Here is a 22,092-nt window from a genome sequence, read left to right on the forward strand (position 1 = left end):
GGGTGTATTTGTTTGCTAGGGGTTCCATAACAAAACACTACAGACGAGGTGGCATAAGCAGAAATTTGTTTTCTCACTCTTATAGAGACTGAAAGTCTTAATTTCAGGGTGCTGGCAGAGTTATAATGGACTATGTCAGCAAGACTAAAGAAAAAAAGTCAAGGCCCTGGCCTGTTAGCTCAGTCAGTTAGAGTGTTGTTGTCCTGAAACCACAGAGTCGCAGGATCGATCCCCAGTCAGGGCACACACAGGAAGCAACCGGTGAATGCACTACTGAGTGGAACAACAAATGAATGCTTCCCTTCTTCCTCCTCTCTTTCCCTTTCTCCCTTTCTCTATCCTGGAGCGCGGAGATTGCTGGGTTGATTCCCTGGTCAGGGCACATACAAGAACAGCTTGTGTTCCTGTCTCTCTCTCCAAAAAAACAAACAAAAACAAACAAACAAAAACATGATCGTATCAGTTGATGCAGACAAAGTGTTTGGCAAAATTGAACATCTATTCAGTATAAAAACTCTCAGGAAAACTGGAATAGGTCTCATGGACTGAATTGTGTCTCTCAGAAAGAAATATTTAAGTTCTAACACCCAGCACCTTACAATGTGATCTTATTTGAAAATAGGGTCACTGAAGATGTAATTAATTAAGATGAGGTCATACAGGGGTAGGGTGCACCCTTACTCCAGTATAATTTATGTTCTTATAAGAAGAAAAGACACAAGGAATTTTGTTCTGTGATTGAGGTGTAGAAATCTGTATTAACAGCTACCACTAGAAGCTAAGAAGAGGCAAGAAAGATTCTACCCACAGTTTCTGAGGAAGCCTAGCCCTGCTGAGAATTTGATTTTGGGTCTCTAGCCTTCAGAATTGTGAGAATAAGTTTCTGTTGTTAACTTTGTTATAGCAACTTTAGGAAAGTAATGCATAGGGGTGCCTTCTCAACTTGATAATGAAAATCTACAAAAATCTTATGGCAGATATTGTATTTAATGGTAAATCCTTTTCGATGAGGATGGGAACAAGGCCAAGGGTATTTGTTCTAAGCACTGTTATTCGATATAGTACTAGAAATTCTAGCCAGAGCAATGAGACAAGAAAATGAAATAAAAATAATATGAATCAGAAAGGAAGAAATAAAAATGTTCCTATTTCTAGAGGACATGATTGTTTACATAGAAAAGTTCAAAGATTCTATGAAAACTCCTAGAACTAATCAGTGAGTTTAGCAAGATTGTAGGATTCAAGACAAAGGAAAATCAATTGTATTTTGCAAGATGAAAATTTCTAGAGATCTGTTATAAAATAAGGTGCGTATAGTTAACAATACTGTACTATATACACTTTAACATTAGAGGATAAATTTGTTATGTGGGGGTTTATTTTTTTCCTGATAAATTAGTTGTATTTCTTTATACTAGCAGTGAACTTTTGGAAAACAACACCATTGACTGCTGCTCAAAAACTAATACACTGGTGTAAATGTAAAAATTACATATATGACTTATGTTTAGAACTGTAAATTAATGATGAAGGAAATAAAATAAGTTCTAAATAAATGGAGATATACCCCATGTTCATGAATGAGGTGACTCAGTTCTACTTGAGTTGATTATTGGTTGGTCATTCGAGTTGTTGCCAAAATTCAACTCCTTGCAGTATGGGACTCTCATCCCTATTTCCTTGCTAGCTGTCCTGTTAGGGTTATTTCAGCCTTTTGAGTCCACCCACATTCCTGAGCTCATGTTCCTCTTCCTCTGTCTTAAAAGCTTGAAAAGGCAGGTTGAGTCCTGCTCATGTTCTGAATGTCTTTCTTCCATCTTGTGTTCTTCACTGAGCTGGGAAAGTGTCTCAATTTTGAAGAATCATTAGACTATACCCACCTGGATAATCTAGGGTAATTTCTCTATTTTATAATCATCTGATTTGCAACCTTAATATCCTTTGCAATATAAAGTAATATATTCATAGGTTATTGTGTTAGGAAATGGCCATCTTTGGGGGGTGGGTAGAGGTAGAATTACTCTGTCTGACACATTTGCCTGATCTGTTAATGACTTCTCATTGCCCATGGCATTATATATAGTATTTTGCATTAAGCTCCTTTTTACCTGATTAGTTTTATCTCTAATACAGCTACTTGTGTGCTCAGTACAGGCCCCATCTTTAACATTTAATGTCTTCGCATATATCTCCTGCATAGAAACCTCTCTTTCCTTGTAGACTCAGGTCAGACATCAGCTGTTTTGTTCCCAAGCTGTAGATAGATGCTATACCTTCTGTTCCCGTAGCACCATGATTAATAACACTTATTACTACATTATGGAAAAAATTTTACTCAATATTTGTTTCGACCACTAGTCTATGATCCTTACAAGGGCAGAGAACATGTTTTATCCAGTTTATATCTCATATATGGTACAGTGTCAAGCACACAACGAGCCCTTATTAAAGGCTGGCTGACTTTGCTAACGAGCAGTTGAGTTTTAGTAGTAATGAAACATCCCCCTTCCAGCAGCAGTCATTCAAGTCCTAAAGTGTGGTATAGGGCAGAGTCTTCAGATTTGTCACCCTTGGTTCAGTACGGATAAGTACCAGTTTCAAAATCAGAATTGATGTTCCTGGAATGAAGTCTGAAACAGGCTCAGTGATGCTGCATAGAACACCTCATCTTTTTGTGCTTTTTTCTGTGTATAAAAGGGTGTGCACCTGGGCATCAGCAGACTTGGATGCTATTTCTGAGTGACCTTCACCTCTCTCTCTGTGTTCCTTTCCTATATATAAAATTGGAAGGAGATTCAGTTTTATTCTAAACCATTCATAGCATAGTCTGCCCCAGGTGCTGGAGATTTTAAAGACAAGTAAGAAATGGTTCCTATACTCCATAGGTTTATTCCAGCTCTGACAATCTGTGATGCACTTGTCTTTCCCCTCCTTATGGCACATTTGGAAAGAGAGCTAATAACTTGAACTTTAGTCTGTGGGAAACAAACACTGATAGTGCTTGGTACCTCTGGACAGGACGTAAGTCTGAGACCTGACTGTTGCCTCTTCTTTTCAATGACATGACTGCATCGGCTTCATTAAACCTACGGTATTTTGGAAACCACTTTGCACACTTTTAATTCTATCTCGCATCTCTGGAAGCACTAACTGAATTTGAAAGCCTAAACTGCTTTGAATATTTAAAGGTGGTTTGAACATTTAATTCTAGAGACCTGCTCTCCTTCCTCTTTTTTTTCTTTTTCTTTTTATCTCTTCATCTTTTCTTCTACCGGAGATCCCTATTAGGAAGGGCTAAATGGCAGTATACTTAGAAGTTTCTCTGGAGGCAATTAAAAGAAAAGAGGTTAATATTTCCTGTAATATAGAATTTTAAGAGGTAGGTTTTGTGTTAAATTAGTACTTAGCACATTACTTTTCGCTGTTTTAAAGCAGTTTTTTCTCCCAATACAAATGCCATGATAATCTCTGTACCATTTCTATTCATGAAGAGAAAACATTTGCACAATGCTTATTCATCCATGACTGCAGTTTATAGTGAAACCACGTAGTGCCTGATGCCACTGTGCTGACAGGCACAGAATAAATGGTACGGATTTTGTTTCCTGAAGATTGATCATTTATAGATCAGTTGATAATTTTTTTTTCCAGGTTGCTTCTTACACTGATGATGAGAAATTTTTTACTTTTGTAGGAAGCTATGGATTTCAATAAACCTCTGTCAGGACTGCGGACTTACCTACTCAATATCACTTTTTATCTTGAACATCTTTCCTAAAAGAGATAGGAACTGATATTTGCCCCTATTCTTAAAAAGAATAATGTTGAAAATAGTAGGGGTGGGAGCAAAACTTTTGACTAAATGAGTTTGTGGGTGACAACTTGTTAATACAGCATGTTGGCCTTGCAAATTTTTAGGAAAACAGGGAGGCTTTTTATGCCTATTTGTGTTTCATTATTACTTTTTCTATGAGTACTTTCATCAGTGTTTTTTTTATGTTTAAATATTATAGCGTTTCTTTTTTATCAGGCATTCTAATTTCTTCTCTTGACACTCTTTCCCACTTTTCTTGTTTTTGATGTTTTATGAAATGCGATCTGCCTTTGATTAGACTGTTCCCAACCTCTCTGATTTTATTGTGGTTGATAAATTACTTCCCACTATGATTTGAAAGGTTGTAGTATAAAGTTATTAGGTATGATCCCTCTATACATTCAACTTTGTTTTATAGAGAGTTTATATGTCATATACATAGTAAATATAAGTTTTACTTTAATGGTTCCCATTCTACAGTGTAAAAGAGAGGTTTCTAGTGGGTCCAGAAATGGTTGATTTGGGAACTTCTCTGGGTCCCTATATTCTAGTCATATTTGTGGTGATAAGTTTTAAAAATAGCTATGTTCTATTATTACTAAGACCAGAAGACTTATCTTGATTTACTTGGATAGGTATGCTTTCTAAATTTTATAGTAGACTCCCAGATAAGCATATGAAATGCTACAAAGTCTTTATGTTACATTAACGTAATTTTAAAATTTGTGTATCTTGGTAGAAGGCAGTTTCAGGAATAGTAACTTTATTGTCCACAATGACTGAAGGTGATAGTAGTATGAATCACCCGAAACCATTCATATTAGCTTTAGAATATCTTTATGGATATACTTTTGAATATGGAGATTATTGAAAACTCACTTTAAACAAAACTGAAGTCCCACCCTGAGCCACCAACGCAGCAATGAGCAGTGCCTGCCTGCACCTCAGTGCCGGCCGAGTAGAGCTCTCACGTTATTCCTCAGGTGTTTGATTTCAAGCTTCCCTGCTGCTTGTGGAATGAGAATAAATACAAAAGAGGAGTCAGCAAGGCAAACAGTCAAGCGGGATGCCATGGTGCCTTAGGTGTTTTCATGAAACAGAAAGGCAGGAATTGAAATGCCCACAGGTAACGTCAGTTGCTGATAGTGCAGAGTAAACTCTTCACTTTGGAAGAGGCATTCCGGTTTGAAAACACATTCTTTTTTTTAAAAAATTTGAGTTTATTGGGATGACGTTGTTCACAAAATGTTAAGGTTTCTAGTACATTTCATCACACACCCTCCACCTCAAGCAAAGCCTCTTTCTGTCCTCATTCCCCTTTACTCACCTCCACCTACCTCTGCCCCTCCCTCTGCCTGCTGCCACCTTGCTGTCTGTGTCTGTGTGAAATACCAACTTCTATTTAACTTTTTCCCCCATAACTATGATAGGGATCTTCTGTCTTTTACAGCAGAGTATTTTTTACTGTTTAAGTACTTTCTCGAATTACTTATTATATGGTTCTCAGAAGAGAAGAGATAAGTAAAAATAATCTGGCAAGAGTCTGCTGGTCTAAATGGCAAATTGCTTTTTTGGGGGAAGAGCTAAAATCAGAAATTCTGAGTATTAATATGTGGTGAAGCTGTGTTCACAGAAGTGTACAAATGAAGATGAATTTTTAAATAATATTTCTATTTTTTATATAAAATATTGCATTTGGTTGTTAGCTTTATTTTATTTTTTATTTTTTCATTTTTCCGAAGCTGGAAACGGGGAGGCAGTCAGACAGACTCCCGCATGCACCCGACCGGGATCCACCCGGCATGCCCACCAGGGGGCGATGCTTTGCCACTCTGGGGCGCCGCTCTGCAGTGTCCAGAGCCATTCCAGCGCCTGAGGCAGAGGCCAAGGAGCCATCCCCAGCGCCCGGGCCATCTTTGCTCCAATGGAGCCTCGCTGCGGGAGGGGAAGAGAGAGACAGAGAGGAAGGGGGAGGGGTGGAGAAGCAGATGGGTGCCTCTCCTGTGTGCCCTGGCCGGGAATTGAACCCGGGACTCCTGCATGCCAGGCTGACGCTCTACCACTGAGCCAACCGGCCAGGGCCTGTTAGCTTTATTTTTATAGGAAATATTATATTGTATCTTAAGTAAGAATATGGTATATATACGGTCTACCGGAAAGTTCTGTCCGTTTTTGGAATAAAACAAAATACAAATTTTTCTTACTGTCAATAAACTTTATTAAATAATATAATTGCCATTATTACTAATGATTTCTTGCCAGCGTGAGGGCAATTTGTATATCCCATTTTTGAAAAATGTTTTATCTTTTGATGTGAAAAATTGAACCAATGCTTGTTTGATACATTCTTCATTTTTGGATTTTTTGCTCTTCAAAAAATTTTGTAAGGACAAAAACAAGTGATAGTCGGAGGGTGCTAAGTCCAGTGAATATGGTGGATGCAACAGAATTTCCCAGCCTAGTTCTGCAATTTTTTGACGAGTCCCCAAAGCAGCATGTGGCCTGGCATTATCATGATGCAGTATGATGTTCTTCCTATTGAACATCGCCGGCCTCTTTTCTTGGACTGCTGTCTTTAATTTATCCAGTTGCTGACAATACTTCTCCGAATTGAGCTTTTCGTTCGGTTTTAAAAGCTCATAATGTATTGGTCCTCGAATGTCCCACCATATACACAGCATTCTCTTATTCAGAGTCAAATTTGGTTTAGAGGTGGAAGGGCTAGGTTTCCCAGGTTCACAATATGCCCTTTTCCTTACGATGTTTTCGTAGGTAATCCACTTTTCATCCCCAGTTATCATCCGGTTCAAGAAGGGCTCGATTTTGTTCTGAGCAAGCAGAGATGTGCATACGACAACTCGATCATCCAAATTGTTCTGACTTAATTCATGTGGCACCCATCTTGAATATTTCCACACCAATCCTATCTTCCGAATATGGTCCGAAATGGTTTGCTGAGCTGAATTAAGCCTTTCTGCGATCTCCGATGTTGTCAGAAAAGGATCTTTCTCCAACATGGTCTTAACAACATTGTCATGGATCAAAGATGGTTGCCCAGAACGTGGCTTATCAGAAAGGTCGAAATCACCTGTTTCGAATTTTTCGAACCATCTTCTGCATGTCCTATCAGAAACTGTACCTTCACCAAACACTTTCAATAAATTTCTACATGCTTCTATAGCATTTCTTCCTTGTTGAAATTCGTAAAAATTACAGTGGCATAAATGAACTTTATCAGTAGCCATGGGTACACTATTGCTTCACACATAAGACTAACGTGAATCAACTTTGTTTTAGTTAATTTGCTACATCAGTATGTATACATTAAGTGATAAAAATAGGCACACATGCGCCAAATAAACATGTGCTTATGTGTCGAAACTTGTGATAGAAACGGACAGAACTTTGCAGTAGTCCTGGTGTATGACTTAAACTTTTTTTTCTTTATAATGTGCTGCTTTTGATTGGATGAAATTTTGTTTATAACATTCCATTTTTCAAAGGCTACACGCATACACACAAAATCATACATGCAAACAAATATATATACAAACATGTATACAAAGAAAAATATACACATAGATTTTACTTTCCTCCATCTTTTTGAAGACAGACTGTTACCATTTTTATTTATAGACAGGCTTTCCAAATCACCACTGGAATAAAATTATTAATTTCTATAAAATTGTTCTTTTTTTATAATCAGGGTAAGCTGTTTTCTATTGGCAGTAATGTCCTAATTACATATAGTACTGTAACTGTATTGGTGAGTTTATGGAATAGAGGTGCTTTGGGCAGGATTAAAATACTCAAATAACAGAGATGTCCCTGGTCAGGTGGTGGCACAGTGGATAGAGCATCAACCCTGGACAGAGAGGATCTAGGTTCAAACCCCTGAGGTCACTGGCTTAGCTCGGGCCCATCCTGCTTGAGCGTGGGGGTTGCCGACTTGAGCGTGGGATCATAGACACAACCCCATGGTCTCTGGCTTGAGCCCAAAGGCTACTGGCTTGAAGCCCAAGGTTGCTGGCTTGAACAAGGGGTCATAGGCTGAGCTGGAGAAATCAATATGAACAACTAAGGGGTCACATATGAGAAATCAATTAATGAACAACTAAGGTGCCGCAACAAGAATTGATGTTTCTCATCTCTCTCCCTTCCTGTATGTTTTTCTGTCTGTCTGTCTGTCTGTCTCTCTCTCTCTCTCTCTCTCTCTCCCTCTCTCCAATTGAACTTTGAAACTTGGGAAATTTTTAACATTTATAAGAATGCACATCACTTACTAGCTTATTTCACTTTTGTTCCTTCTATCACAATTATAACTATGAATTGTGAATGATTTTGTACAAGATTTCTTATATTTTGTTTATGATTAGAATATAACAGTTGTAAAAGTATTTGCATAGTATTAGTGTGATGTTCTAAACTTAGAACACTAACTTAATGTGTAACTATCTTTTTTCCCTGTTTTTCAGTTGGGTGGAAAGCTTTGGACACGAGGGACTCGGATTATTACTGAATATTTTGGAAAAACTGATCAGTAGCAAAATGTAAGTATTGATAATTGTTTTCAGTTAAATTACGTTTGCATGTCCAATGATTATTCTAACACTGGTATATTTTATGCAATGCAGACAAGAACACATTGTAAAGAAGAATCAGCACAAGGTCATACAGTGTCTGAAGGCTTTGATGAATACACAGGTATGTGCATGGTCTGTCATATTGTATTCGTTCTGCACCAGTTCTTCTAGAATCGTTAAGGATTAGAGTTGTGTAATGAAGAATTTACACTTAAGTGATGTGTTGCTTTGGTATGCTGTTTAGTACATACTGGAAAAAATATTGAATTGTATGATTTCTAGTTTTGTGTAAAAACAACTGTCTCCCAGCAGAGAAACTTGGGGATGAATGTACTGTACTTTCTTCTGGTGTTTAACTCCCCCCATGTTAATGTTTTTCCTTCCCTGCCTTTTTCCCTCCTCCTCTCCCTCACTGTCTCTCTCCTTCCCTCTTTTAATTTTCAAAACCATAGCATGTATCACCTTTAAAATCATACATGATTATTAAATATGGTCTGTACTAATATTTAGTACCAAAGATTCAAGTTGTAAAGACTCAGTTTTTGTAGTTTACGTATTTAACTCTACGATGCAATTAATGAATGCTATAACAGGTCCCAGAAATGGAGTAAGTGATGCTTAATACAAGCACTGTTGAGACCAAGTGCAGTATGACAGGTCTGCAGGGTTTGCACATTTAAAGAAGAGGGAAACACTTGAGGCTCTTTACAGAAACTAGGTTTTTTGACAGTATTTCTTTTATCCTGTTAATTGAAGAAATTGCTCTGTCCCATGCTATGTCTTTAGCTCCAACATCTAAACACATCTACCTCATGATGTGTGAGTAATGATAGGTGTTTTAATTGCTGTTAGACAACAGGAAAGGAAATTGTGCTTATAATGATATGATTTGTTTTTTATAAGAAAAACTATTTCTGATTAATTTTATTTTTAATATTTTCCCTTATTCTCATTTTTAGAATAAACCTTTATAGGACTCCACACTTAAGTACTGATATTTAAATTCTTAATATTTATTTTGTACTTTTTATTTACTAAATGTAGCAAGTATTTATGTTTTCTAATTATTTTTATCTTACTGAATTATTTATGTAGTTTTCAGCATTTTCTGGAGCTAGGTTTTCTATTTTTAACCAATGAAATATTTTTCTCCTTCCTTCCCCTGTCTAAGTGGATAAGATTTTCCTGGAAAAGATCTGATGTAGAAATCTCAAGCCTTTCTATTGTTCTGTGTTAAGTAGGTTTTATACGTTTTGTAGACTATATTGTAGAATAAGTGAATGAACGAATCAGAAACTGTTGATAGGAAGAACTCTTTTCATATTGTGTGTACATAGTACTGCTTGTAGGTGGCTACTTTTAAAGTAAAAATATAGAAATTGAAGATGTCACTAGTGCTGGAAAGTCTGAGAGTAGAGAAAACCCAGAAACGTGTTCAAGCCAGAGGGGCAATCTGAGAAGAATATCGTGGTCAAATCAAGGTGACATGGCATATTGAAGATAATATTCCTGCTTGGTTTGAGACTGAATTGGAGAGGTTGTAAACTTTGTCTATGTATTCTAATTAATCTAATGTAACTTCTTATAACAACATTGTGTTGCTTAGTTTGCGTATGTGGAGCTGAAATAATTTGCTCTTTGTTCCTCTCGCCTGTGCTAATAAGAATGAAAAGTTAAGTTCCTGATTTTTAGAATTGGTATTATATACTGTCTGATATTTTTGGCAAAGGTTTTGTTTTTTGTTTTTGTCCCAAGACCTGTAGATGATTTGTCTTATATGTCACTGTGCAGTCTTTATAAGAGGTCACTGGATGATGAACAAATTAGGCTTTAAGAGAAAAAATGTGGTACCTTATTTTGTACTAGTAATTATTTATATAATTAATAAGCAAATTTGATAATGTTATGAAAGTGAATTTCTTAAAACACTACATTGGACTAACTAGTATTTTTAAATGGAAAAAGATAGTGAATATTAGGAAGAAAATAAAAGTCAGGTTGAAACTTTATTTAAATTAAAAGGTAATTAGAAAAGGGGCTTCCTTTAGGTCCGCTGTCTTTCCGTGTGTGGCTGTGACTTGTACCCTCAACAAGGGTGCTTCGTTCCTGAGGCCAGCCCGTCTCCCCATGCACCTCTGCTGCCGGGTTCTCCCCGCGTTGGGGTGGGGAGGGGGACGAGGTGCTTAGCACCAGTATGCATGAAGTGTTGGGCGTCCTATACAGGGATTTAGGGTATTAACCTTCCTCACCTGTCACTTCTTTAGTGGCCTGAAATTCTATCTATTAGGTAATAATAGCTCTCATGTGGAATGCAGTTGGAACCTGCCATTGGTCCTTGGTTTAGAACATGTGTTTTAATATAATCCGGAGTGAGGGAGTCTGACATTCAGTAGAGAGACATCCTTAGACCTTTCAAAATTTGTCACCACCTCTGTAACCTTATAATAGCCTTCATTTAATGCACTTTACAAGCCAGCACTGGTAAGTTGACTGTTTCTATCAGAAAGTCAAGCTTTTTTGTTTTGCTTTACTTTGTGTTTTTAATTGAGTGAGAGTAATTTTACACAAATAGGAAGCAATTCTATATATCTTTAGTTCTAGATGCTACTGATTAGTGACAATCTGATCTTATTCCAGACTTAAATGATAACTACACAATTTTACATACATTAGCAAACTCAGAGAATACTGTCTATGATGGTGTTTTGGGGGTCTCACAGGCTGATGGTCAAAACCATGAGATCAGAGAATACTCCTATGCTACCCTTCATACATGATGGTTTAGGGCTTCATAGAGAAGGTAGGTAGTGTCACTCGGAGGAAATCAGTCTGAAAATTCCTTGAGTGGCTGGAGCACCCACAGGCTTCTGGTTCCAGAAGGGCAGGCACTGGCTCAGGATAGCCAGGTGGGTGAGAAATAAGGGGGGCTGCTGGAGGCAAGCTTTTCTCGGTCCTCAGGTTTTGTAGGGCAGAGCCCGTCCTTGGGTACTTGGGAATCCTTGTCTGACTTTTTGACTTGGATCTGAGTGGTGCTTTCTAAGACTCTGACAGTTCCCTGGAATGATTATCGAGGCATACTCTACTCTTTGGCCCCATGCCTGCTTTTTATTCTTGGCTTATAGGTATGAAATGACCCAGCCCAGTGCATCACAGAAGTGAGCATTGCCTGGCCAGTTCAGTTGTCTTTCTAAGCTTTTCCCTGTCATCAATAAGCCAGACGTCTTTCCTAAAATCATATTCTGGTGCTCTTGATCTTTCTGTTTGTCCTGCCTTTCTTGTTCCTGTGTTCCCTAGGTAGCAGTCCAAAGCAGAGGTAGTATTGCAGCACAGTGTGAAGGGTGCTTTACATTAATGCCACTTAAAGTAGAAAGTTATAACCAAAATTTCATCGCACTCAAAACTTTTGGGTCTAAGCTTGTTACAGATTCAACTTTGATACTTCTAGCTAGTGCTAATTTTGAGTATAAGCCATAGTTCATAGGCTTATACTATAATCAACCAATTTCTCACAAGAGATATTTCTCACTAAAGATAAAGGAGTCTCTGTTTTATTGCTTCTCTTCATTCTTTGTTATTTGATACTATTTGATACTTGTCTTTCCATAGATTGTAAAGGGACCTTTAGAGATGTATAAACATCCTTAAATCAGAACACTCAGCTGTTAACATAACTCCTTCTAATTTGATGTGACATCCTGGCAGTGGCAAACAAGCTTTGTCCTTATTCTAGATAACCCCATTTTTAGAATGTGTTTACAACCTCACTGTCTTTCTGTTGATAAAATATCATTCTGATCAGAATGCATATGCCTCTTATGGCAGTTTCAATATGACGTGTGCCCAAATCATCTTTCAGCTTTTGGCCCTGTATGAGCTGGGTGTCGCTCTCTGGGCCTAGCCTGTACCATGTCGTTATGCTATGTATGTGCTATTGAGCATTTGAAACATGGCTAGTCTGAGTTGACGTGCTGTGAGTGTAAAATGCACTCTAGATTTTGACTGCTTAGGGAGGAAGAAAGTAAAATGTGCATTTACAGTGTGCATTTACTTACTTGTGGTCGTATATCTATGACCATCTTCCTTCCCAGGAAGGATCCTCATGGACTTAGTGTCTACATCAAGGGTCCCCAAACTTTTTTCACAGGGTCCAGTTCACTGTCCTTCAGACCGTTGGAGGGCCAGACTATAAAAAAAACTATGAACAAATCCCTGTGCACACTGCACATATCTTATTTTAAAGTAAAAAAACAAAACGGGAACAAATACAATATTTAAAATAAAGAACAAGTAAATTTAAATCAACAAACTAACCAGTATTTCAATGGGAACTATGCTCCTCTCGCTGACCACCAATGAAAGAGGTACCCCTTCCATAAGTGTGGTGGGGGCCGGATAAATGGCCTCAGGGGGTTGCATGCGGCCCGCGGGCCGTAGTTTGGGGACCCCTGGTCTACATGTACTTCAGTAACTGACTAATTCATTTTGTGTGTTTCTGTTGGGAAATCTCAATATTTCACACTGCTTCTCTTTCTCCAGTTAGCCACTTATCTATGTTAATAATTATCAGTTAATACTGTCTTAAAATTGCCTTTGAGAGATTATCTCTATTTGGTTGATTCTCTTGGTTCTTGATGTAAAGCGTATGCTACTATGAATTTTTTAGGATGTTATACATTTTTATATTTTTCAAGTTTACTAAGTGTCAAAATATATTATCCTACAAACATTTTTTTTAATAAGTACATTTTCTTCAGGACGCTATTTTTTAAGAACTCGCTGTTACCATTTGACCTCTATTTCCAAAATGTTACAGTATGGCTTGGAGAGAATTATGAGTGAAGAGCGGAGCCTGTCTCTATTAGCAAAAGCCATCGACCCCACGCACCCCGGCATGATGACGGATGTGGTCAAGCTCCTCTCTGCGGTGTGCATTGTCGGGGAGGAGAGCATGTGAGTCTTCCGCCTTCTTCTTCTTATTATGTAATGATTGCACACATGGAATTTATTTAATGTTTTCATTATCTACTTTGTTTTAGATCAGAATTTAAGTACATGGAATACACTTGAGCAGCTGATTTAGATTCACATAGGCTGTGAAAAACTGACTTCTTCATTTTATTTTAAACTGCTCTGAACTCAAACCCTAAATAAAATTCTAAATGAAGGCTTTGAAAAATATTCTGTTTTGTGTACAATTTTTTTTCAGGTAGAATTAATTAAAGGTGTAGGACATGTATATTCCCTTGTTAAAGCAAATACCGTACAATTTGAAAATCTTTATGTGAGGCAGATTTAGAAAGCAACACATGGAATTGCATTTTACTGGATGAGGATATATAGTTCTTGACCATGAAATACATAGCGAAGCTTTAAAGACATTCACATGTTAGGGCTGTAACTAAAAGGATATTACATACATATGAAAAGATAATTATAAAGATGAACTTTTTAAAAAAGAATATTGGCGGTTCTTATTACAAGACAGCATTTAAAAAAGTTTTTAAACGTTTTTAAAAAGAATAAAGATATAAAAACCAAACCATCAAAAGACTAAACAGAAAAAGCCCTGTCCTAGAAGAGTAGGCAGACTGGAACCTCTTGCGCACATTTGAAAATTGCCCTTGTGGTGATCCTGCTGTGGCTGCATCACTCACTTTGGACCGAGTTGGAGAGTCACAGGCAGCGCTGAGCTGCCCCTCGGCCCCATAGGTACCTGTTAGAGGTACTGTGGAGGGGCTGTTCCTGCTGCGGTCCCGGCACGCAATGCCAGGTGTGCAGCCCCAGCATGTCCCAGTTTTTATTTTGCAAAGGCCACATTAATTTTGGTATTGAAACCTAAGAGTAATTTTTTTCTTGTAATTTATTGGGGTGACATTGTTTAAAAAATTAATTGCTTTCAGGGATACAGTTCTCTAATACATCATTTTTACTCTGTATTGTGTGTTCACCACCCTAAATCAGGTCTCCTTCCACAGTGAATTTAATGTTGACATGTAAGATGCTTCCTGTGATCCCTCTCCCTCCCCTCCCCTCCCCTCCCCTCCCCCTCCCCTCCCCCTCCCTTCTCCTCCTCCTGCATCCTCCTCCTTTCTTTGCTTCTCTCCTTCTTTCATCTCCCTTTCTCCCACACTTTCTTTCTTCTCTCCTCTTTCCTTTTTCTTCCCTTTTTCTCCTTCCCTTTCTTCTTTCTTTCCCCTCTTTTTTCTCTCTCCTTTTTCTTTGTTTATCCAAACTATCTGGTTTTAGGTCCTTGTTCCACCATTTAGTAGATGTGAAACAAATTGCTTAACCTTTTCTGCCTCAGTTGCAAATCTGTAATATGGGATAATGATAATTAACTCATAGAATGATACACATTAAAGTGACATACTATTTGTAAACTGGTTCAAATAATGCCTGATGTGTAGTAAGCACTATATAAATGCTTGATAAATAAACATCATCATAGGGTTACAAAGAGAAACAAACAGATCAAAGTGTGTAACATATTCAGGGCAATGCATGATACCTGCTATGTAAACTGATACATACTGTACTGAGTAAGTGACTAAAATGTTATGGTTGCCTGGAACTAGTGATTTCAGAGTTGATTAAATCAAGCAGTTGAAATATTGCATTTGGGTTATTTGCTGTTTGCTATTTAATTAGTCAATCCCAAATTTCCACCAGCCTTGAAGATGTTTTAGAAGCTTTTACGTCAGCCGGAGAAGAAAGAGGAATTGAAAGGTTTTCTTCTGTTGTGGAAGGTCTTCGGCACAGCTCAGTTCAGCTGCAGGTGGGTTTCATGTACATCATACACGTTGCTTTGCAACTCTTTACTGACTGGTTTGTATTTAACAGTATAGTATGAAATCTTGCGTATCATTTACTATTTCATAGCATTAAAAAAAAGTGTATAGAACTTTAATTTATTCTATATCATAATTTATCTAATAGATTCAGCTTGGTATATACCTATAATTATTTCCATCAGTTCCTTTCCTAGAAGTTGGCTTTCTAGGTTTATCTGTAAACAAATTGTTTATTCTCTGTTTAATCTCATAAGTTGGTTATTATAAATTTGAAGAAATTTTGACAATTTCTCATTATGGCTTCTTATTGTATTGGTTTTTATATCTGAGAAGTTGAGAGTTTACATAAGTAATAATGAGGCCTAACATACAGGTATATAGAAAGTTTCAAAAAGGTTTACATGCTTCCAAAAGGTCACGTGTAGAATTAAACATTATACTATCTACTGTAGATACTAATATTCATTTAATTTCTCCTTAAGAAAAGAGACATGTTTTTATACCTATAATGATTATTTCAGTCATTACTAAACAAGTATGAGTATTTAAGGAAATAACTGATAAATAATATTTTTGACAAAAAGTTAGAAATTGTTTGGACCTGTCAGTTTAATACATTTATTCTGACATTTTGATGACGGTGTTTGTGAATGGCTGGTGAGGAAGCTTGTTGTGGTTGGTTACTCTGGGCAGGAGGCAGGCATGAAGATCTGCATATGGTCCCTGTTACATGGGTCCAGTTAATGGGGCTTCTGGGCAAGAGCCCCTCCTGACTCATCCTGCCTGATCGGAGGGCCTGCAGGTGAAGTCTGGGATGTATCATCCACCTCTGACAGAGACCCTGCTCTTCCTCCTGCTTGGTGTGCTAGGGACTTGTAATTCATACCTCATTACCTTCCTTTCCCTTCTCCTTTTTCATCTGTCTCCATGTTTCCTGTCCACCGTAGGCTAATGAAGAATAAACCTAAAGGAAATTTCATAGGGCCGGACCAGGCAGTGGTACAGTGCATAGAGTGTCAGACTGGGACACGGAGGACCCAAGTTCGAAACCCCGAGATCACCGGCTTGAGTGTGGGCTCACCAGCTTGACTGTGGGGTTGCTGGCTTGAGTGTGGGATCATAGACATGATACCATAGTTGCTGGCTTAACGCCCAAGGTCAGTGGCTTGAGCCCAAGGTTGCTGGCTTGAGCAAGGGGTCACTTGCTCCTCTGTAGGGCCCCCACCCATCAAGACACATATAAGAAAGCAATCAATGAACTAAGGAGCTACAAAGAAGAACTGATGCTTCTCATCTCTCCCCCTTCCTGTCTGTCTGTCCCTATCTGTCCCTCTCTTTGACTCTCACTGTCTCTGTCAAAAACTTTATTGGGAAAAACTGAATGGTTGCTCTATGTGAATTTTCCTTCAGCACTCCTGTTATTTTTTGCATATACAATATTTGTGCAAATACATACCAGTAGATTATTAGATTAATTTTGGTTATTTGATCAGCATATTAGAGATCATGTCTAGTTTTTAAAATCTCATTTATGAAATGTAATGGTCACATGTAAACTTAATCCTCTATATAAAGACTTTTTTGTACTAATATATACTTCCTGTATCTAATCACATTCATGTTAAAGAAGTGGGAAGTGTAGGATCTTGTGATGAAAGAAATAGACTTCTGAATCAGGCAGGCTTGAATGTAAGTTCTTTGCATCTGAGCTGTGTGACTCTGATCATGCCCCAAACCTCTTCTATGGCTCAGTTTTCTAGTTGGCAGATGGAGATAATATCAATACTTAGATCATTGTTGATGCAAGGTTACATTAATAATGTATTTGAAATGCTTAGTGCAGTGCTTGGTCCTTCAGGAGAATTGTGGAGTAAAAGCCAGCTTTAAAAAGTAATTTTGTTAAATTAAATTCAGTGGAGAGTGGAGATTGAAAGGGATCTTCATTTTTTTTTTTTTCCAGGAACATTACCAGTGTTGATATTAAAATTGGTATTTAATTATACAACCCAGAAAATTACATTCCTGATTAATGAAAATTTATGTTTTCACGAAAACCCATACACAAATTTTTATGTTCCTGTATTTGTCATAGCCTAAAACTAGAAGCAACCCAGTTGCCTGTGTCTAAGTGAATGGTTGAACTGTAGTGCAGTCATTCCATAGAATATTACTCAGCAACAAAAAGGAGTGAATCACTGATACATACTATGCGTGAATCCCCGAAGAATTATCCTGATTGAAAAAGGCCAGTTCTAAAAGGTTACACATAGTATGATTTCTTTTATATAAAATTTTTCAAATAACTAAATTACAGAAATGGAGAACAGTTTAGTAGTTGCCAAAGATTTGGGTTAGAGTCAGGGAAGGGGTTGACTGTGACCATCAATAAATAACAGGAGTGAGTCTACTGTGGTTGAAAAGGTTGTGGGTCTTAGTTGTGTTGTTTGATACATAAATCGTTACATGATAAGATTTCACAGACTTGCCTGTGCATACACGCACATGAGTATAAAGCTGGTATGATCTGAATAAGCTCTGTGCATCGTGCCGATTTCCAGTTCCTGGTTTTGGTATTGTATTGTAATGTAAGCTGTTACCAAGACTTGGAGGAATTTAAAACGTGTATGTGTAAAGATTAGATACGGTTTTGAAGTGATTTTTTTAATAGCTTTATTCAGATTAAATTCACATTATATAATTTATCCACTTTAAAGTATAAAGTTCAGCGTTTTTATGTGTATTTGTGGAATTGTGCAACCTTCCCAATTTTAGAACATTTTCATCACCCCCAAAGGAAACTCCTCGTCCCTTGCCATCACCTGTATCACCCCTGTTATCCCATCTCTAGGCAACCATTAATGTAATATCTCTATAGATTTTCATATTCTGAACATGTGATATAAATAAAATCTTACAATTTTTGGTCCTTTGTGACTGGCTTCATTCACTTAGCATAATATTTTCAAGGTTCATCCATGTTTATAACGTGTCATACTTTTTTTTTTTTTTTTTTCATTTTTTCTGTAGCTGGAAACGGAGAGGCAGTCAGACAGACTCCGCATGCGCCCGACCGGGATCCACCTGGCATGCCCACCAGGGGGCGATGCTTTGCCCCTCTGGGGCGTTGCTCTGTTGCGTCCAGAGCCATTCTAGCGCCTGAGGCAGAGGCCACAGAGCCATCCCCAGCGCCCGGGCCATCTTTGCTCCAATGGAGCCTCGGCTGTGGGAGGGGAAGAGAGAGACAGAGAGGAAGGAGAGGGGGAGGGGTGGAGAAGCAAATGGAAGCCTCTCCTGTGTGCCCTGGCCGGGAATTGAACCTGGGACTCCTACACGCCAGGCTGACGCTCTACCGCTGAGCCAACTTGCCAGGGCGTGTCATACTTTTTTATTGCAAATGATATTCTACCGTCTAGATGTGTACTACATTTGGTTATCATTTGTCACTTGGCAGACATTTGGGTTGTTTCTGCTTTTTAGCTATTATGAAAAATGCAACTATGGATATTTGTGGAGATTTCTTTATAATGATATCCTTATTTATCTTTTTTTTTATTTTTTTGGGGGGGTATTTTTCTATTTATTTATTGATTTTTAGAAGGGGGGGGAGAGAGAGAGAAAGAGAGAAAGAAAGAAAGAGAAAGAGAAAGGGGAGGCACAACTCCCATATGTGCCTTGACCTGGCAAGCCCAAGGTTTCAAACCGGCAACCTCAGTGTTCCAGGTCGACGCTTTATCCCACTGCGCCACCACAGGTCAGGCGATATCCTTATTTATCTTATTTGTCATAGTCAGTGAAAGGGGATAAGGATGGAGAGGAGTGGGGCTAGCCCTACCACCTTCCTTTAATAGTTGTTAAAGTTAGGTTATTTTTTATTTTTTTGGCAGAGACAGAGAGGGACAGATAGAGACAGACAGACAGGAACGGAGAGAGATGAGAAACATCAATTCTTCCTTGCGGTTCCTTAATTGTTCATTGATTGATTTCTCATATGTGCCTTGACGGGGGGGGGGGGGTACAGCAGACCACGTGACCCCTTGCTTGAGCCAGCGACCTTGGGTCCAAGCTGGTGAGCTTTGCTCAAACCAGATGAGCTTGTGCTCAAGCTGGCAACTTCGGGGTCTTGAACCTGGGTTCTCCACATCCCAGTTCGATGCTCTATCCACTGCGCCACCACCAGGTCAGGCAAAGTTATGTATTTGATTTAACTCGAGATATTTTGAAGCTAGCTGGTTATCAGTTTTCCCATAGAGCTATTTCTCTAAGTGCCCATTTTACTCTATTAGCTATATAATTTGTCTTTATTAAAAATGTACTAGTTTGGGTGATATTAGCTGATCACCAAATTAAAAATAATAGTCGTGTGTTGCTAAATAAAATAGAACCCAGTTGTTTGCTTTTATTTTTTTAATTTTATTTTTTTATGAGAGAGAGAGAGAGAGAGAGAGAGACAGAGATACAGAGAGAGAGAGAAGGGGGGAGGAGCAGGAAGCATCAACTCCCATATGTGCCTTGACCAGGCGAGCCTGGGGTTTTGAACCAGCGACCTCAGCATTCCAGGTCAATGCTTTTACCCACTGCACCACCACAGGTCAGGCATGTTGTTTGCTTTTAAAATGGAAGAAATGGGTGGTAGTAAAATAAAAAATTGATTATATTTTTTTGCGAAGTATATTTATAACAAAATACTTTTTAAAGGAGTTTTGTTCAATTTTCTTGAGTCTGATAATAATAATGAAGGTAATTTGGTTGCTTGTGATTGTAATAGAATGAACATTCTTCTGCCCTTCAATGCTGTTCCCTTATCCAACAGTATTGTAAAAATAAAAAACTGAATATCAGAAATTACTCAAAATTGTTTTCAGGCCTTAGAGAGTCTTACAGTCAGGAAAGAACTATAGATACTAATATAAATATTGGAATTAAAATAAATGTACATTATTGAAGTATATCAGATGAGGTTTTCAGCTTTAAGCAACATAGTCTACTCTATGTAATTTAATCAGGAAATGGTACTGGGTACCTTACAGTTTCTGGCAAGCTCAGGAGCCATATGTGGACAGTATAGAGCCAAAACTAATGCAGAAGAAATGCCAGACCAAATTTAGGGATGCCTCCCCCCAACACCCCACACCCTCTGCCCCCTTGGGATGTTCTAATAGAAGCCCCACTACCAACATTCTATTCTGGTTAGAACCCGAGGCACTAAGGACAGACAACAGTGCACCAGCCCTTCCTTCACAAGGTTCTGTCTTCATTTATGTAATTGTCCCCTGGTGTTGGTGTTGGCCAGGTCATTTTTCTTAGAAAAGGGTTGGATTAAGTGTGGATGAATCAATCTCTAGTTTCTGTTACACTTTGATTTTTCCTGTTATTTTCATTTCTCTCTTCTTTTTCTTTGCCTTTCTGTGTACCTTTTTTTCTTCTCTTGTTAGAGCCATATTTTCTTAGAGTATCAGAAGCATTAACCGGGTTATTTATTTATTTATTATTAATTTTAATGGAGCATTAACCGGGTTTTAAAGTGTTTGTTGGAGCCTCTGCTGTTGTCACAGGGCTGGTTGAATTGCAGTAGATCTTTGTCAGGAAAGGAACCAGCAGTGGGTATTCTCTTTGGCTTTCTTTCCACGTCTGTCTTTCTGGATGCACCTTCCTTTGGTCCTGTAGCTGGGCTGTGTCAAGAACTTGAATGGTCTGCAACTTTATACCGCTTGTATAACAAATTAATGTACCACAGTTTTATGGGGGCTGTCGGAAGACCCCAGAGTCTTAGATTGGAAATAAAGGACTTTATTACCCACAGCAAAAACAATAGCTTAAGTATCAGCTTTGCATCAGCCCCAGGGTCCAGTTGCAGTGGGTTGTATTCTTAAGAGAGAAACCATGACCTTAGGGCAGCGGTTCTCAACCTGTGGGTCGCGACCCCGGCAGGGTTCGAACGGACCAAAACACAGGGGTTGCCTAAAGCTTTCCGATGGCTTTAGGCGACCCCTGTGTTTTGGTCCATTCAACCCCCGCTGGGGTCCCGACCCACAGGTTGAGAACCACTGCCTTAGGGAATACAACTAATATGGGCGGCAATCACTCTGATTAAACAGGCTGTGATGAAATCTGGTAATTTTGTCTCACAAAGTATTTAAATTAAGACAGCTGATCAGCAGGACTCCAAGCAGCACATTGAGGGCAACCTGCAATATTGACCTCAGCTGTGCCTTCCAGGTACCAGACCCAGTCAGTAGACCCCCCCCCCCATGTCTACTTAGAATACCAGAAGGCTTTCTTCTCTTTCCACTTGGTCTGAGATACTAATTCAGGTACAGAATGATGTATTGCCGATTGCAGGGACTTCCCCTTGTTCAACAAAGAGGAAGTCTATGACAATTCTTTCATTCATAACAGTCTGGCTGGTGAGTTGGTGCTGACCTGGGTAGATGTGATGTCATTGATCATTTCAGCTAAAATCAGGGACACATTTCTTGCCACCTTTTCTAATTGGGTGACCCTCCCTCCAAGGATAGCCTCAGTTCTGAGAGATCTTCATAGTTGACTGAGGGCTTGGTGTACTGGTAATGTTTCCTTAAGCACTTCAACGTTTCTTATGACCATCTCTAACCTGTAAGTCACAGTATTTTTGAAGAAAGAGGTATAATGTTTGACTTCTCCATATTATGCACATGGTGCTTCTGGAAAGAAAATGTTGATAGTTGTTGGGGATCCCCTAGTTGGGACATTTATCACTTTTGGGGCTGTGGGTGACAGTGCTTTCAACATGGCCTTCCAGCTGGCTGATAAACTTTAGCATTCTCAGTTTTTAAAATAATTGAATCCAATTATTGGTTTTGGAGGGACTGTCTGAGGACGTTGTAGAGATGGCGAGTTGGGCTATACGAGAGTAATTTTGAGTTTC

At 38.5% G+C, this 22,092-nt stretch overlaps 1 protein-coding gene across 2 annotated transcripts in view; it reads left to right on the plus strand.

The window, feature by feature from the left end:
- The window catches only part of DIAPH3 (diaphanous related formin 3), a 522,354-nt gene that overhangs the window by 138,097 nt on the left and 362,165 nt on the right, over positions 1 to 22,092 (plus strand). For both annotated transcript variants that reach the window (XM_066380803.1, XM_066380804.1), the window contains 4 exons: positions 8,290 to 8,364; positions 8,449 to 8,518; positions 13,211 to 13,347; positions 15,067 to 15,172. In XM_066380803.1, the coding sequence (XP_066236900.1) occupies positions 8,290 to 8,364; positions 8,449 to 8,518; positions 13,211 to 13,347; positions 15,067 to 15,172 (388 nt within the window). The remainder of the gene's footprint in view (positions 1 to 8,289; positions 8,365 to 8,448; positions 8,519 to 13,210; positions 13,348 to 15,066; positions 15,173 to 22,092) is intronic.

Source organism: Saccopteryx leptura, chromosome 4 (assembly GCF_036850995.1).
Source record: "Saccopteryx leptura isolate mSacLep1 chromosome 4, mSacLep1_pri_phased_curated, whole genome shotgun sequence".
In the NCBI taxonomy this organism is placed as follows: domain Eukaryota; kingdom Metazoa; phylum Chordata; class Mammalia; order Chiroptera; family Emballonuridae; genus Saccopteryx; species Saccopteryx leptura.